This window comes from Lagopus muta, chromosome 3 (assembly GCF_023343835.1).
Source record: "Lagopus muta isolate bLagMut1 chromosome 3, bLagMut1 primary, whole genome shotgun sequence".
Classification (NCBI taxonomy): domain Eukaryota; kingdom Metazoa; phylum Chordata; class Aves; order Galliformes; family Phasianidae; genus Lagopus; species Lagopus muta.
In genome coordinates, this window is record NC_064435.1 from 79,562,952 (window position 1) to 79,579,224 (window position 16,273).

At 39.6% G+C, this 16,273-nt stretch overlaps 1 protein-coding gene across 1 annotated transcript; it reads left to right on the forward strand.

Moving 5' to 3' along the window:
- The first annotated feature begins 2,805 nt into the window (after positions 1–2,805).
- On the forward strand, positions 2,806–8,281 carry LOC125690983 (ovalbumin). The gene is made up of 7 exons (XM_048939822.1): positions 2,806–3,000; positions 3,252–3,302; positions 3,867–3,995; positions 4,395–4,512; positions 5,691–5,833; positions 6,162–6,317; positions 7,886–8,281. The coding sequence occupies exons 1-7, from the start codon at positions 2,833–2,835 to the stop codon at positions 8,279–8,281; spliced, it is 1,161 nt and encodes a 386-aa protein (XP_048795779.1). The 5' UTR covers positions 2,806–2,832.
- Positions 8,282–16,273: the final 7,992 nt, after the last annotated feature.

Consider the following 16,273-nt stretch of genomic DNA (forward strand, 5'->3'; position numbering starts at 1 on the left):
ACTACCTGAACACTGTCACTCTGCAAATTCCAATTATACATCTGGAATATCTATACACAAATTATTAGTGTTTGATTGACACCAGGTGATGGAAAAGTGCATCTGAGAAGACTCATTCCCAATCTCCTTTCTCCTTCAGCAGACTAATATATGTCTCATAGGTAGAAATAACATTTACTGAGTAGCACATCAATCATCATAAAAGTAGGCAAAACAGCAGAAGTGATTAAAAACAAAATGAAACAAAAAAATCAGCTGTGTTGTAGATATCCATCAAAAATATCATTTGCACTACCATCTCGTCTTGCTCAAGTCCTCAAACTCAGCAAGGAGAATGTAGATTTCTAGTATATTTATTTTCACAAAAGAAAGGAGAGAAACAAAAAGAAAATGGCACTGACCAAACTTCAACTAGTGGTATAGGAAAGTAATTCTTCTGCTTAACAGAGATTGCAGCAATCTCTTTGTATGTCCTGAAGAATTATGTTGTACTTTTTTCCCCCATTTTTAAATCAAACAGTGCTTTACAGAGGTCAGAATGCTTTCTTTACTATTTGTCAATTCTATTATTTCAATACAGAACAATAGCTTCTATAACTGAAATATATTTGCTATTGTATATTATGATTGTCCCTCGAACCATGAACACTCCTCCAGTTGAATTTCACAATTCATCTGTCATCTGCCAGGCCATTAAGTTATTCATGGAAGATCTTTGAGGAACATTGCAAGTTTGTACCATAAACACATTTGGAATTATTATTTTGCTTTGTATGGAGCTGTTTTGCAGTTCCCTTAGAATAAAAGTTTGTTATAAAGCATTTACATCCATCAAAAGATGTATTTAAATATTCCAACTATAGAAAGTTTGTATCTGCTCTTCACTCTCATCTCAACTGGTTTCTTCATGTGCATGTTTCTTTGTTTCCTCTATTTTGTAAAGAAAATAATAGGTCAAGTCTTGTTCTCACCTATCTCCTGTCTAGCATGGCTCAGATCCACGTTGTACAAACAAGAAGAATCAACTGAAACAGACTTCAAGTCTGTTTCAACAACCACAGTAATAAACAGACTAATCGCTAATTATGTTTTCCATCTCTAAGGTTCCCCCATTTTTCTGTTTAAGATCCTGTTATCTGGTTGTAACTGAAGCTCAGCGGAACATGAGCAGTATTTCCCAGTCTTCTCTCCCATCCAACAGTCCTGATGGATTAGCAGAACTGGCAGAAAACACTTTGTTACCCAGAATTAAAAACTAATATTTGCTCTCCCTTCAATCCAAAATGGATGTTTGGAAAATAAAATCTGACCCAATCCCATTAAATGATTTCTATGCATCAAAGGTCAAACTTCTGGACAGAACCTGTGGGTGGGTCCAAATTCAGGCTATATATTCCCCAGGGCTCAGCCAGTCTCTGTACATACAGCTGGAAAGCTGTATTGCCTTTAGTGCTCAAGCTCAAAAGGTAAGCAACTCTCTAGAATTACCCTCTCTCTATATTAGTTCTTGCTTGTGCCTAAACTTAAAATAAATGAACAAGTATTGTGTTATGTATTGTATCTTTAGGGGTGAAATACCTGCATGATACCGGCTATGAAAACTTCTTACCTGTGTATGCATCCTGTGCCATTTTATTATGTATAAAAGCTGTGTGTTTGTTTTCAGGAGGCTTATTCTTTATGCTTAAAATGTTTTGAATTTCAGAACATCTTATCCTGTCATTCACTACCTGATATTCTTTGCAGTTTGCTTGATTAACCTCTAGTCCTACAGAGTGCACCAAGAGCAGAGAGGGTTCTGAAAAACTTCTGGCTTTCACAGGTTATATAACACAGGAAAGCAACTAGATTCATGCTGATCCCAAAAGCTGTGCTTTATATAAGCACACTGTTCAGTTCAGATCTTTATAACAGAAACAGAACAAGTATAAAGCTTCTATTGGTCTACGTCATGAACAATTCATTCAACAGCTCTGTTTTATAGTAGACATTGCTGTTTTATCATATCTCTTTTTTTTTATCATTTCTCTTCTGTCTGAATGTCATCCATAAAATTTAAATCCTCAGAAAGTTTATAGTACAGTACACATACACATTTTGATAAAAGCAAGCCATACCTGAAAGTGCAATAGGGCAAAATATGAATTACACGCATGTCTTTCTCCTAGACTTCATGATCTCATACAAATTACATCCCTTATCTATTCTTCCATCATTAAAACAAAGGTAAAAATACTTTTGAAGATCTACTTTTGATAGTAAGTAGTGTGCAATGAAGAGATATTTTTCTGCGCTTACTTATTTTTAGGAAATAAAACAAGAAATTCGACAAGGTTCTGCTTTCTTATATATCTGTCCAAACTCAGAGTAAGTCTACTGGAATTTGCTCTTTGAATTTCCAGCTTTTCAAGCCTACCAGATTGTATTTTCTTGTTTTGATCAGAAGTACTGAAATGTACCAATGAATTCTAGCTTTCACTGATTGAAAATATGCAGAGGAAACTGTTGTTTGGCTGCTTTTAAATGGTAAAGAGAAATCACACATAGATCTAAGGCTTCTGAGACAGTTTGCTACCCAAAAGGAACTGAATGCAAATGCATAAAGAAATAAATTTATGAATATGGTTTTGAACACGGATGAGAGGTGGGTATAGCAACAGACACAATACCGCAGAATTACTTTAAAACTACTTGCTTACATTTAATTGCCTAAAAACTGCTCATATTTTATGGTGGTAATCTACTATAGAGTACCCTGCGTGGCACTATGTAGCATTCCATCCTTACATTTTCATTATTCTGCTCTTTGCTCTAGACAACTCAGAGTTCACCATGGGCTCCATCGGTGCAGTAAGCATGGAATTCTGTTTTGATGTATTCAAGGAACTCAAAGTCCACCATGCCAATGAGAACATCTTCTACTCCCCCTTCACCATCATTTCAGCTCTGGCCATGGTCTACCTAGGTGCAAAAGACAGCACCAGGACCCAGATAAATAAGGTGAGCCTATAGTTAAACGTTAAAACCTTTGTTCTCCTCAATGGAGCCATAGCACTTAATTATGCAATGATGTCCCTTGGAAACTGCATAGCTCAGAGGCTGAAAATCTGGAACCAGAGTTATCTAAAACTGTGGCCACCTCCAGCTCCCAGAGTGTTACACAAATGCACTAGCCAGAAATCTTGAAACTGGGTTGCCTAACTTCTTTTTGTCATAACTGTTATTTCAGCTACTATTCTTTTCAATTGCAGGTTGTTCGCTTTGATAAACTTCCAGGATTTGGAGACAGTATTGAAGCTCAGGTACAGAAATAATTTCACCTCCTTCCCCATGTCCCTTTCCTCTGGAAGCAAAATCCAGCAGATGAAGCAATCTCTTAGCAGTTCCAAGCCCTTTCTGATGAGCAGTTAGTGCTCTGCATTCAGCAGTTGGGAGAACACTTTGTACATAAGAACAGAGAAAGAAAGGAGGTAACAGGGGATTCAGAACAAACACAAGATGAAACTCAGGACAAAAATACTAGGTGAATGAGGAAACTTGTGGATATTTGTATGCTTAAGCAAGACAGGTAGATGATTCTGGATAAATGGGTCTGGTTGGAAAAGAAGGAAAGCCTGCCTGATCTGCTGGAGCTAGATCATATCAGCAGGCAGTCAGGAGTTCCCTAGAGAAAAGTATGAGGGAATTACAGAAGAAAAATAGCACAAAATTGTATATGTTAGAAAAGGACCACATCAGTGTAGTTACTAGCAGTAAGACAGACAGGACAAACAATATCTAACTACTTTATCCTATTAATACACTACGTAAAGCCTACTAAGTAATAAAACTAGAATAACATCATCTTTCTTTCTCTTTGTATTCAGTGTGGCACATCTGTAAATGTCCACTCTTCACTTAGAGACATACTCAACCAAATCACCAAACCAAATGATGTTTATTCATTCAGCCTTGCCAGTAGACTTTATGCTGAAGAGACATACCCAATCCTGCCGGTAAGTTGCTCTAAAATCTGATCTATTTCCATGCCAAAGCTCTACCATTCTGTAATGCAAAAACAGTCAGAGGCTTATGTTCCACTAACAAAATTTCTTTTTTTGCTGTTTTTGCATATGGAAGAGAGGACAAAACTTTTCTCGAACACAGTCCTGAACCTCTACAGTTTTCAGATAATACATGGCTTGCTAAAAGAATGTCAGATCTTACCATAAAGCAATACAGCTAAAGCATATTACACTACTTAATGCACTATGCGACATAGCGTATAGTAATGCAGTGTAAAATAGCATTTTACACTACTATATTATTTATATCTGTTAACTTCAGTCTTGCAATTCACATTTGCAAAATGCTTTGAAATTCATATCTGAAAGCTGAATACTCTTGCTTTACAGGAATACTTGCAATGTGTGAAGGAACTGTATAGCGGAGGCTTGGAATCTATCAACTTTCAAACAGCTGCAGATCAAGCCAGAGGGCTCATCAATTCCTGGGTAGAAAGTCAGACAAATGGTAAGGGCAAGCCACCATATTTTCCCTTCTGTCACCATATTTGGCCAGCCTAGAAGAGCACTTAATTCACAGGAGGAAAATATAAAATCTCTCTTTTTGTTGCTGCTCCTGGATAACAGATCACTTCCCAGATATAGAACTATCAATCAACTTCTTTTTTTTTTTTTTTTTCCTTCAGACAACCTCCCTTTAAGATGACTATTTGCAAGAGATTTGCAGGAATGTAATACTTCCAGTCCTGATGAAAAGGACAGCATTAGAACATGCTTTGTACATAGTGACAATTGGTTAATTCCAATACTGAGAACCTGGATATAGCTCAGACAGTGTGCTTTGTGTTCAGGCTTCCCAGAGTTGTTGTGTGCCTGTTAAGCAGGGCATACAGTCATTAGGCACTTGAAAAATCTTAACGGATAAAGGGCAGTGGAAAGCCAGAGTTAAGGAATTGTAAAACTACAGTTTTGACTTTTGCCCTAATGCCTCTCTGAGTGGTTCCTCCATTTTTCTACTTCCTTCCTCATCTCCTCACAGCATTCCTTTCCCTCATGCTTGAAACACAGATGAAAGACTGAATTCTAACTGAGATGAAAACATCCACAACCACACCAACCTCTGGTGTGGAGTCACGTTCTGAAGGCAAAAACAAGGCCATGTAACCTATGTGTGTAGGCTACGTGCAAGCTATGTGTTTGACAGGACTATGTGAGGAGCATACTACATGCATGAGGACTGCAGAATGAACAGGAGCAAAGTTTTTGAAGTAAACAGAGTAAAATTCTGTTTCCCTCTTTTGTTACATTTTTTACATAGACCTCAAATTTCCACTTTGGTTAGAAGCAAGTCATATTTATGTTTTTTGGTACTGTTTTGGTTGGAGACCATTCTGGGATAAGAGAGATTCCGGTGGTTCTTCCCCTTATCACAAAATATGCAGGTTTAGTCATTTTGTAACACATCCCTTTGTCCTTTATCTTTTGTTGTGATTCCTTATAGAGAGAGAAACAAGAGTTACTGACAATAGAAGAAAGAAAATCAGTATTAGAAGAACAAGATTATAGTTGCAAAAACAAACCAATGTCCTTGCCCCTACATCCTCTTCTCCATAACTTGTACACTCTCTATCTACCTTTTGCTTGCCAATGTGATATACAACTCTCTTTTCCTATTCATTTTTAAAGGAATGATCAAAAATGTCCTTCAGCCAAGCTCCGTGGATTCTCAAACTGCAATGGTCCTGGTTAATGCCATTGTCTTCAAAGGACTGTGGGAGAAAGCATTTAAGGATGAAGACACGCAAGCAGTACCTTTCAGAGTGACTGAGGTATATGGGCATACCTTAAAGATGTAATCTAGAATTCATGAAGAGTGTAGACCTGTTGTTACATAAACACTACATTAGCGTATCTGCTCATTTGTCTGCATCTCTTTCAGACACTATGTTAAAACCAGGGAGTTTTCTTTATTTCTCTCTTCACACTATTGCTGACATTGCAAAGCTCCCGAGAAATAACTTGAGATTCTCACTTTTCCTAGGAAAGCCTTCCTGAATGAGAGCCATCAGTCATCTTAACCATAACTAGACATTTCTGCAATCTAAGAACAATCTTTGTTAAAACTATATTCTCTCTTTTTTTTTTTTGGTTCTACAGCAAGAAAGCAAACCTGTGCAGATGATGCACCAGATTGGTTTATTTAAAGTGGCATCAATGGCTTCTGAGAAAATGAAGATCCTGGAGCTTCCTTTTGCCAGCGGAACAATGAGCATGTGGGTGCTGTTGCCTGATGAAGTCTCAGGCCTTGAGCAGGTATGGCCCTAGAAGTTGGCTTCAGAAAATTAAAAACACACTGAAATTTAGTTGTTGCAAAGCTCTTTTCAACACAGTTATTCTAAAACATTTAACCAGCACAAATTTCATTGTGATTCAATATGTGATTGTTGCATAGAAGTGTAGAGTTGTCCCTGTGGGCCCTGCAATAGCCTATGCTGAGCATGGCTTGCTTAAGGAACTGCTTTGAGGGTGAAATGTTTGACACAGTAGACAAGATGATTCTCACCTAAGCAGCTGTTACTGCAGTGGCTTGAACTCTAAAGGTCTTATGTCTCCATTCCTGTGCTCTGAGGAGCATCTTGGAGAGTTCATATTAGGTTTACTGGTTCTAATAATTGTCTCATCTGGTGGTGCTCAATGTGCTTCCTTCATGTCTTCATAAATTAACTAAAAATTGGATGTGGTTAAAGCAATTTCAGAAATAACATGTACATAATGTACAATTGTTGATATGAACAGAACACAGGCATAGCATATTGTAATTAGGACTGTAGTTATTCTGAATAGGAAATGCAGTGTAATAAATGAGAATTCATTGAAATGTTTGTACGCTAACTCAAATAATCTAAATTATAAAGATGAAGAAGCATTTAATCACAGCTAAATTTCCATCATATCCTGACACACAGGCATTTGAAAGATTATGTACGGCTCTAGGAAAAAAAGTATGTAGGAAAACTAGTACATTTTGATTAGAAAGTCTGAAAAGGAGGAGCTTGATCAAAGAGAATCAGTGTGTTTGAGGAAAAAAAAGTTTGGATAAAGGTGGTAAGAGAGAATATATTGAGATGGTGTTTCTACAAACTGCCATGGCCAGATTTGTGTAAGAGACATTCAGTAAATTAGCAAGGAAAGAAATATTAGCACGTACAAAGAAACATTAGTAATACCAAAAGAAACCAATTATTCCAGATGCCGATGCCATGATAGGGTTAAGAGATTCCCACCCCTTTAGTGGTCACCAGTGCAACCAGTCACTTTGCTAATTTACATCTTCTTTGTTTTAAGTGGCAGATATAGCTTTGAACTGGTACAGTGTAAGTAAGATGGAAGCATACTTGCCAGCTAAAAATCTAATTTTTAAAAACTCAAATTCTCTTAAAATATCAGTTCCCAGTATAGTAACAGCTGGTAGTTAAAGTATCAGTAATTAGCTACCATTAACAACTGGTTCCTGAGAGGTCTTAAATGTAGAGACAGCTTTAAACTCAAAAGCATAGAGTGATTTTTAGAATATATTTCCCAAGCAAAGAAAATAAACAGGAAGGAGCTTTAAGGGATTAGCCATCTCATTATTATTATTATTTGAAGAAATGGCAGTAAGCCTATAAAAGGAAAAGAAAATAAGACTGAGCAGAGAAAAAAGAGTTATGGTATGCTTTTCTCTTCTAGCAAAATTGATCTCTATACGCCTAGGAAAAAGCAATGACAAGAGCAATCAGTTTAAAAGATGTACACAAAAAAACATATGATATTAACTAGTACTGCATTGCCATGAAGGAAGTTGTCACCATCCCATAGATCTCATTCTCATTTCCTTGCAGCTCGAGACTACAATCAGCTTTGAAAAAATGACTGAATGGTTCAGTTCTAACGTTATGGAAGAGAGGAAGATCAAAGTGTACTTGCCTCGCATGAAGATTGAGGAAAAATATAACCTCACATCTGTCTTAATGGCTATGGGAATGACCGACCTGTTCAGCTCTTCAGCCAATCTGTCTGGCATCTCCTCAGCAGGGAGCCTGAAGATATCTCAAGCTGTCCATGCAGCATACGCAGAAATCTATGAAGCAGGCAGAGAGGTGGTAGGCTCAGCAGAGGCTGGAGTGGATGCTGCAAGCGTCTCTGAAGAATTTAGGGTTGACCATCCATTCCTCTACTGTATCAAGCACAACCCAACCAACACCATTCTCTTCTTTGGCAGATGTATTTCCCCTTAAAAGGAAGAAAGTTGAAAGAGCCTGTTCCTTTCAGCAAGACCCAGAGCACTGTAGTATCAGGGGTTAAAAGAAAAGCATGTTCTTTGTTACATCCAGACTTTATAAAAGTTAGGGCTTTTTCTAGAAAAAAAAAAATCAGAAAGAAGTTACACTGTAAGAACAGGTGCACTTCACCTTTTCTTTACGCAAAGAGTAATACTGTTAACTCATGGATGAAGGGCTAAGGGAATGAAAATTAGACTCACAGTACTGAGTCATCACACTGAAAAATGCAACCTGATACATCAGCAGAAGGCTTATGGAGAAAAAATGCAGCCTTCCAATTAAGCCAGGTATCTGTATGACCAAGCTCCTCCAGAATTAGTCACTCAAAATCTCTCAGACTAAACTGTCAACTGTCACCAACCATTCCTATGCTGACAAGGCAATTGCTTTTTCTCTGTGCTCCTGATACTACAAGGCTCTTCCTCACTTTCTAAAGATGCATTATAAAAATCTTTTAATTCACATTTCTCCCTAAACTTTGGCTCAATCATCATGACCAAATATGGTATGTTACTATTCAAATTGTTTTCCTTGTATTCATATGTAATGGGTCTTGCGAATGTTCTCTTTTGTTCCTTTAATCATAATAAAAACATGTTTAAGCAAACACATTTCACTTGTAGTATTTTAAGTACAGCAAGGTTGTGCAGCAGGGAAAGAATGTCATGCAGAGGAATAAGCATGGACATACAGGCTAGCAGCAACTGCAGAACAAGTACTAATGGGTGAGAAGTTGAACAAGAGAACAGCAACTTAATCTAATAATCTAGTGGTCTATGTCAGCTAAAAGAGCATAGCGAGGGAAGAAATTGGTTCTCCCTTCTAAGCACCACCTGGCACATCTGAACCAGTGCGTCCAATTTGCTGCTTCCCTGGTCCCGGCTGGGGTGATGGGACAGATTTTGGCTTCGACTGAGACACCCAGAGATCTGCCTCAGCTCACACTTCCTCAAGAACAGCTCACTGCCGACAGAACAAAATTTAAAACTTACGGCTAGTGGTGACAGCAGTCAGTTGTCCCATCTGTGATCCACCAGGGCTGGCATGCTGGAATGAAGAGGCTTGGGTGGCATGTAGCTGCTAGTCAGCACCACTGACATGGGCAGGGGAAGAACTGAGTGTGGTGTAAATCGCTGCCTCAAAGCCACTTCTCCTCTGTGCCTGTACCATGTTAAAGCTCTTCTACAGGAGCTGGGTTTGTTCAAGAAAGCTTCTGTTTCTCCTACCTGCTGCTTGTACCTTCACAAGGACAGAGCGAGAAGGGTCCAGCCGTGGCTGGAAGGGGCTGACTTTCAAATTTTCCTAGTTTTCTTTTGGTTGCTGCTGCAGCTGCAGAAGAAAGGGTTCAGAAGCCAAGATTGAGATGAGATGAGGATGCCTAACCCATATTGGAACACTTGCACTGACACCTCAGCCTAATGGGATGGGACAACAGCTGGACTGTGGCTCACCCACTAGCTACAGAGCCTGATCTGTATTACCAGATTAGGAAGAGCAGAAGAACATGTATTTATAACAAGAGGTTTTCTGTGCTTCTCTACCAAAAGGTGCAGCCCATGAAGAGCCCATAGTGCAGCAGTGGATGAGGCCTGAAGGAGGCCGCAGCACATGGAGAGTCCTTGCAGGAGCAGCACACAGTGCAGCAGGAGGGCTGGGGGAACTGCCACCCCTGGGAACCTTTGTGAAACAGTGCATCCTGAAAGGTGGACTCTGTGGGAAAGGAAAAGAAAGAAAACAGACCCGTGATGAACCGTCACACAAACTGCAGAGTGACAGAGGAAGGCTTGGGGCAGTGCGCTTACTGCAAGGAGTGGTGCTCCTTCCTCACAGCAGTGCAAACAGCTTGGCACCAGCGCTGGGTGGTCTGTGGTGATGTTTTTTTCCAGTTTCACCACATTGCATTTTGCTTGTTCTACTTGTTTTAGCTTTCCCCCTCCACAAGATAACACATACCTTGGCAGTAGCTAGGGTCATAACTTACAGTTAGCAAACAGGATCTTGCAAAAGAAGGAAGATAACATGACACCACCTTCTCTGGTGTATAAATAGTTCAAATACTTTCCTTCACTTTCTTGTAAATTAGCCAATTGCTGGTCAGGAGATAACAAACAGGGAAACTTATTACAAGAGAGATAATGATGTTTAATATTGTCTCAGACTTTCTGTTGGTCTGAGCATGGAAATGGAGTACACAAAATCCTCAGGACATTTATTTTTCACCTGATTTATTCCCAAACTGCACTATTTCTAGGCCATTGGAGTTCTTATCAATTAAATTATACTTATCCCCACACAAAAGATGCAAAAAAAAGTGTATCTGTTTGTGTATGTGTAGATGGATTCAGTCCTGACACCTGATTTCTGCTGCACTCTGCCTCTACAGCAACACGCAAATATTCTAGTCTCCAGGAACCACTTCCTTAAGCAACTGTACTGTGTGCCCATTCCTCGTACATAAATGAGAAAAGAGTATGAATTCTCAGCCCCATATTTTCAAAGTCTCAAAACTTTGGAACTGTTTTGGGATGTGGCAAACCACACATCCACCAAGGAATGGAAACCAGAGTCCTCTGATCTCAAACACATAAATATTCATCTAGCAGTCAAAAGAGTCAATAGCCTTCCATATCTGAGGAGCTGTGGAGCTTCTCTGATAACCAGCACAGGGACGGCAGGCCTGGAGGTAGTCCCAGGGCCAGTGACACATATCTGACCTCCATCACCCAGCAATGTCGCCATCCATACAGAACTGAAGTAATCAGCAATGCACCTATGGCTCTCTGCTATCTCATGCCCTTTTATCTCCAGCATCACTTTCAGCACAATTAAAAGAGAAGGCTCAGACTCACAGCTTTAGAACTCATCGTAAGAGGCTTTGATTGCTCTGCCACCACACCCCATATAGACCCATAGTATATCACGTATGCAAAGAAGCACAGTGGATTAGTGAATTGCACAGAGACAAAACCACACCTATTTGTCTGCCTACTGTCTTACACCAGCAGGAAGGTAATTCATGTAATGAATTTCTATAAAGATGAGAGAATATGGCCCTTGGGTCCTACAGCTTGTTCTAGTCCTAGTTCTTCAAATAGATAAGAATGTAAGTAAAACTACTCACTTGAGCAAAGGCAGCGATTTGCAGGAATTGATATTCTGAAGTTCAGGTCATTAGAATGATTTCCAGTACCTTTGGCTGGAAAGGGCATCTGAAAATCACCTGGTCCAGCACCTTGCTCAAAGCAGAGCTACCTTCACAGCCATATCAAATAGCTCAGGACCTTGCCTAGTCAAGTGCTGCCTATTTGTATGGTTGGAGAACCCACAGCCTGCTGATTAATTTGATTTTAAACATAAATGTCATTGGTGTAGCAGTAGTGAAAGCCATTCAACTGGCTTTACTTTCTCTTACCAAATGAGAATTAGCTGCAGGTGAGAATAAGCCCTGCCAGTTCTTTGTTTTGTCTCCCACAACCCACAGAGCTCTCATTGTCTGTCCTCACTTTTAATACTTTTGAACCAACATCTACAGATTATCTCTGTAAATCCCAAGCAGTGCCTATTCACTATGTGAACAATAAATTCCTATATTTAACAATATTTAAGAGCAAAGGCCAGATAATATGTAGCTGCACACTACACATTTCTATACCCAATAGCATAATTTATACTTCGGCTCCATGTTGCTGCCATGTGGATAACAATGTGCAATCATTTGTACCTGGCTTCCTTTCCTAACTAGTATATTCTTAAATGTCGCAAGATAAAGACTCCAATTTCATATAGTCTAACTGCCTTGTGACATAAGCAAACACTCACAATTTCATGGAACTCCTAAGGAAAAAAGGATCCCAAACCAATTTTGAGCTTTTACATATTTTTTCAACCCACAGAGCACCTTGCTACTTTTGTTAAATGTTAGCAATAGCAACCCACGGTCTGAAATCAATGCAATGAACTTCTACCGTGGGTACCATACTGACAACAGGAATGGTGCAAGTCCTCATACTGGAAGGCTGACTCCTTAGTCACATAGGTAAAATTTAGAAATTGTGCTCTGATAAGAGGTCAGTATAGGAGAGGGAAAATAATGAGGTGCCAGATGAGTGCACCTTCCTGTAAGGAAGGCAGAGAGATGGGAATTAAAGATGGACAAGGGATGCTGTGGAGGTACCATTAACTTTCACAGGGCTGTAAGAGCAGCTCTCTTCCTTACTGATTCTCTGCTGCCTCATTTCTTGTGGGCACAGTTTGTTACTCTCCAGTAACGCCCCTTCTCCAAGCTGTTACCTATTCCCATCCTCATCATATCCTCCTTTTTGCTCCCTGTCCTTCAGCAGTCTCTACCTGCTTCTTAAGGTAGTGAAGTTAGAAGGGCAGAGCTGGGGTCAAGCTCTGTCTCTACGAGGGTAAATGCCAGGGAGATAAAGGTTTGAGAGTGGGAGGAGAGCCTTTTTCCTGTGTTGCCCAACTACTTAGTCCAAGCTGCATTTCAGCTGCGTCTGCAGAAGATGGGGGATGGAGGGTGATCAATGTCATTGCTCCAGCCACAAAGCAAGGGCTTTGCCTCCCCTTATATGCAATCTGCTAGCTTTCCTTAGTCAAATGTTTCCTCTGTGCTGCAGAGTCCACGTTAAAGAGGCCTTGTCTACAGCTAGGTCTATGTTCCCAGAGAAACAATTAGCAACTGCAAAATCAGGAGGTACTAAGAAAGCCTCTGAAGGCTTTCCAGATCCAGGGGTCTGGAAAATGAAGGGGGATTGACAAGAAGAAAGAAGAGTCTAGAGCAGTTTAAGGGAACAATGCCACTAGTTTTAAGCAACACATCTGGTGTTTAGCTTTAATCTTTGAAAGAGAAAGAAGTCTGAAGGTGCACCAGCCTAAAATATGACAAAGCCTTAAAAGTCTGCACATAGCTGAATCCCAACTGGAAAGAACAGCTTCAAAGAGCTTGGAAGTGCTGAGGTGAAGAAGAGCATGTGATCATTAGAAGATTTCAAAAGAAGGTCCTCAGCACAAAATCCAGAAAGTTCACCTTTCTGTGGGACAAAAGATGCATCCCTCACAAAGGCTGGAGGAACAAAATCTTTGTATCTCATTTTGCCTGAGAGCAGAAGGGAATACAACATCATCTTGTTTCACTTGGTGTACATCACATCATTAATTTCTATTTAGTCACTGCTATGCAGAACTTGCTAACTTGAATTGTGTAAAAAGCACACCTGGTCTCAAGAGACTAAGATGCTTAATGCAACAGGCAGAGTGTAAGAGACGGAAGGATGAAAAAAATATTGCAATGATGAAGGCATGATAAGAGATGTTCAAGTGATAATAACAAATGACACTCTATCTTGTCCAAGATTTTTTGTCAATATGAAGGGAAAATTCTATTCCAAGCTCCCTTTAAAGGGTTACTGTGCTCCAGGACAAAGACTTGCTGCATGCACAGGTGCACTTAGATAGCTCAGATCAGTCCCATCCTAAAATATGTGAAAATAGAGATACGAATAAGGGGCCAAGCAGATGTGTAAATAGCAAAGATTGCCAGTATGTGTTCACAAATGAGTATTTGAACATTTCACTGCTGAAACTTCTGAAAATATCAACTGCCTTATGAAACTCTGGTTATTCCACCACACAGGAGTATTTGTGGTCAAGCTGCATGAAGAAATAGCAAGTGTTTAAACTAATTTCCTAAAAGTGAGCCTTTCCTCTACATGCTGCTCTTGCACATCCATGCGTGACTCCTGCTCAGGAGCAGGAATTGGTTTTCTGATTCAGCAGTTGTGTAGCTGATGTAGTTACACCCTTTGAGAGATTTCTTCAGAAAAATGACATGCTTAGGCTAAAGTGCATGCAATCCACACATACACCATTACTCGCAATGGAGTACTGCGCAGCATGAAATTCAGGCTATTCTTCATATTTTTGGTTTTAACTGCTACCTTGGTTACTTAAAAAATGCTCAACATCTGATTCATTCAAAGGAAAAATGCACACCGGTATATGAGAACAGCATGTATGTTAATTTCCAAATAAACTTATCTCTTTTCAGATATCGAGATCATTGCTTCCCCAGAAGTGTTGCACTGGTCATCAGAACAGAATATCTCAGGAGAAACACTGCCTTTACTAATTACAGCATCTAAGCTAAAGCACACAGTGGTTATAGTACAGTATGACAAATTATGCCAGTGCTCAATTCATGTGCCAAATCTCACCACGCCTTTGCTTTCGGCAGGTGTGGAGCAAAATGCCTCAGTAATATTTAGACAGGAACACCACCACACCTCTTAACAGCTCACAAAGTCTAAATGCTATTGGAGTATGTCAGCAAAGATTGCTTGGCAAGGGAAGGCTTGCGAATGTACATGTAATACGTACACATTAGATATCTATCTACACTGTTTCAAAATAAAGACGCATGTGTTCTCACTCAAAGCTTTGAAGGGAAATAAGCTACTCAAAGAAGTAATTTCTTTTGAACTTTAAAAGCTATTTGAAACTTCACGATGATACAAATTTATCCCACATAAAAATCTCTTAGGACATAAATCAAAATCCGTTATAATTGTTCCAGCAGAGACCTATACACCATCGTTACACTTTAATTTACAAGGTCAGGACAAGCTCTTGCTGCATTCTGTGACAAAAAGGTTCCTTCTCACACCAAAGTCCAGGTACTCACTCCAAGCACACAATCACTGATCATCATTACCACCACTTCAGTCTCTGTGCTCCTATTCCCTGTACTGTTCTGTCCCTTGAGAATTACAGGATTGTTATGAAACTAAATGTTAAGCTGCCCTCCCACAGGATTCCAATATTCTCAGGTTTCAAAACCCTTGTCTTCCCCACCCCTCTTATCTCCTGAAGTCCTTATAATGGTTTGGGACATTTAAAATCCTTTCATGTTTAAAACTTACTGGCCTGTTCTGGCTGAGCCAAAAACATGCATAGAAAGCTCTGCTGGCTGAATACCTACAGCATAGGTTGGCAGCATACCTACACAAAAACCATACATGGCATATTGTATTCTAAAATACTGTGTGAGAGCAGAAGCTATGAAATCTTTCTCTCAAAACCCCTAAGTACTTTTAGATCACTTTACAAATGATCTATGTGGACGCCAAGTATTTAGCCTACTCCTGATCCCAGGTACCAACGAACTGAGCAACATACTGTGTAAGAAAGTAGTATTGACTTGTGCTAAGTTGCAAGGAAACTGAAGGAAAACAAAATGTGCTTATATAGCTGAGATCTGGCCGGGGTGCCTGACGTGCTGCCAATATTTGTCCTGCCAAAATGGAAACATGAATGACCACATTGAATGAGCCACAGGCTTACTTCCCACAGGAAGGATAGGATACTACCAATACAAACGTAAGTCTTTGAGCATGTTGGAGTATTGACTTAGTATAGAGTGGGAGTGAGGGAACCACCGCTCCTGAGTCAGCCTCAGCACCGCCCATTGAACTCTATCTTCTAGTGCTGGTAACTTCACACGATGCTGGAAAATGTTATCATCATCACACTGATTTACTGTATATCTCCCTTTTAGGTGAGAACAATTTTAGCTACTCTGTATGTATTTTTTTTTCCCCCACTAATAACCAGCCATGCTATTCAAAAGGCATTTTTAAAAGGCAACTTTAAGACCTTGTACAAACACCGTCCTCTCATTCATTCAAATCCCACATTTCTGCATATATGGAACAGCTCAGTCACTTCTTGTAACAGAGTAAGCACTATGACTAGTTAGCAAATTAAATTCATCCCTGCTTTAAAAACAGAAAATCCAAGTAACTGCTCCAAGGGATGAAGTTTATTTAGTCAATCTATCATTTGTTCTACAACACAGTTAAATTTGCAAAGATGACTCAAATCATTTAAAGCTCTGGAAATCATTTGAGGCCAATGTAAACAGATTACAACTTTCCCAGGCGC

Bases quoted from the DNA above. Each gene is read 5' to 3' on its own strand.
- LOC125690983 (XM_048939822.1), top strand. From the start codon at position 2,833: ATGGGCTCCATCGGTGCAGTAAGCATGGAATTCTGTTTTGATGTATTC. The intron at 4,513-5,690 runs GTAAGGGCAAGC...TCATTTTTAAAG, and splicing joins GGTAGAAAGTCAGACAAATG to GAATGATCAAAAATGTCCTT. The intron at 5,834-6,161 runs GTATATGGGCAT...TTGGTTCTACAG, and splicing joins TACCTTTCAGAGTGACTGAG to CAAGAAAGCAAACCTGTGCA.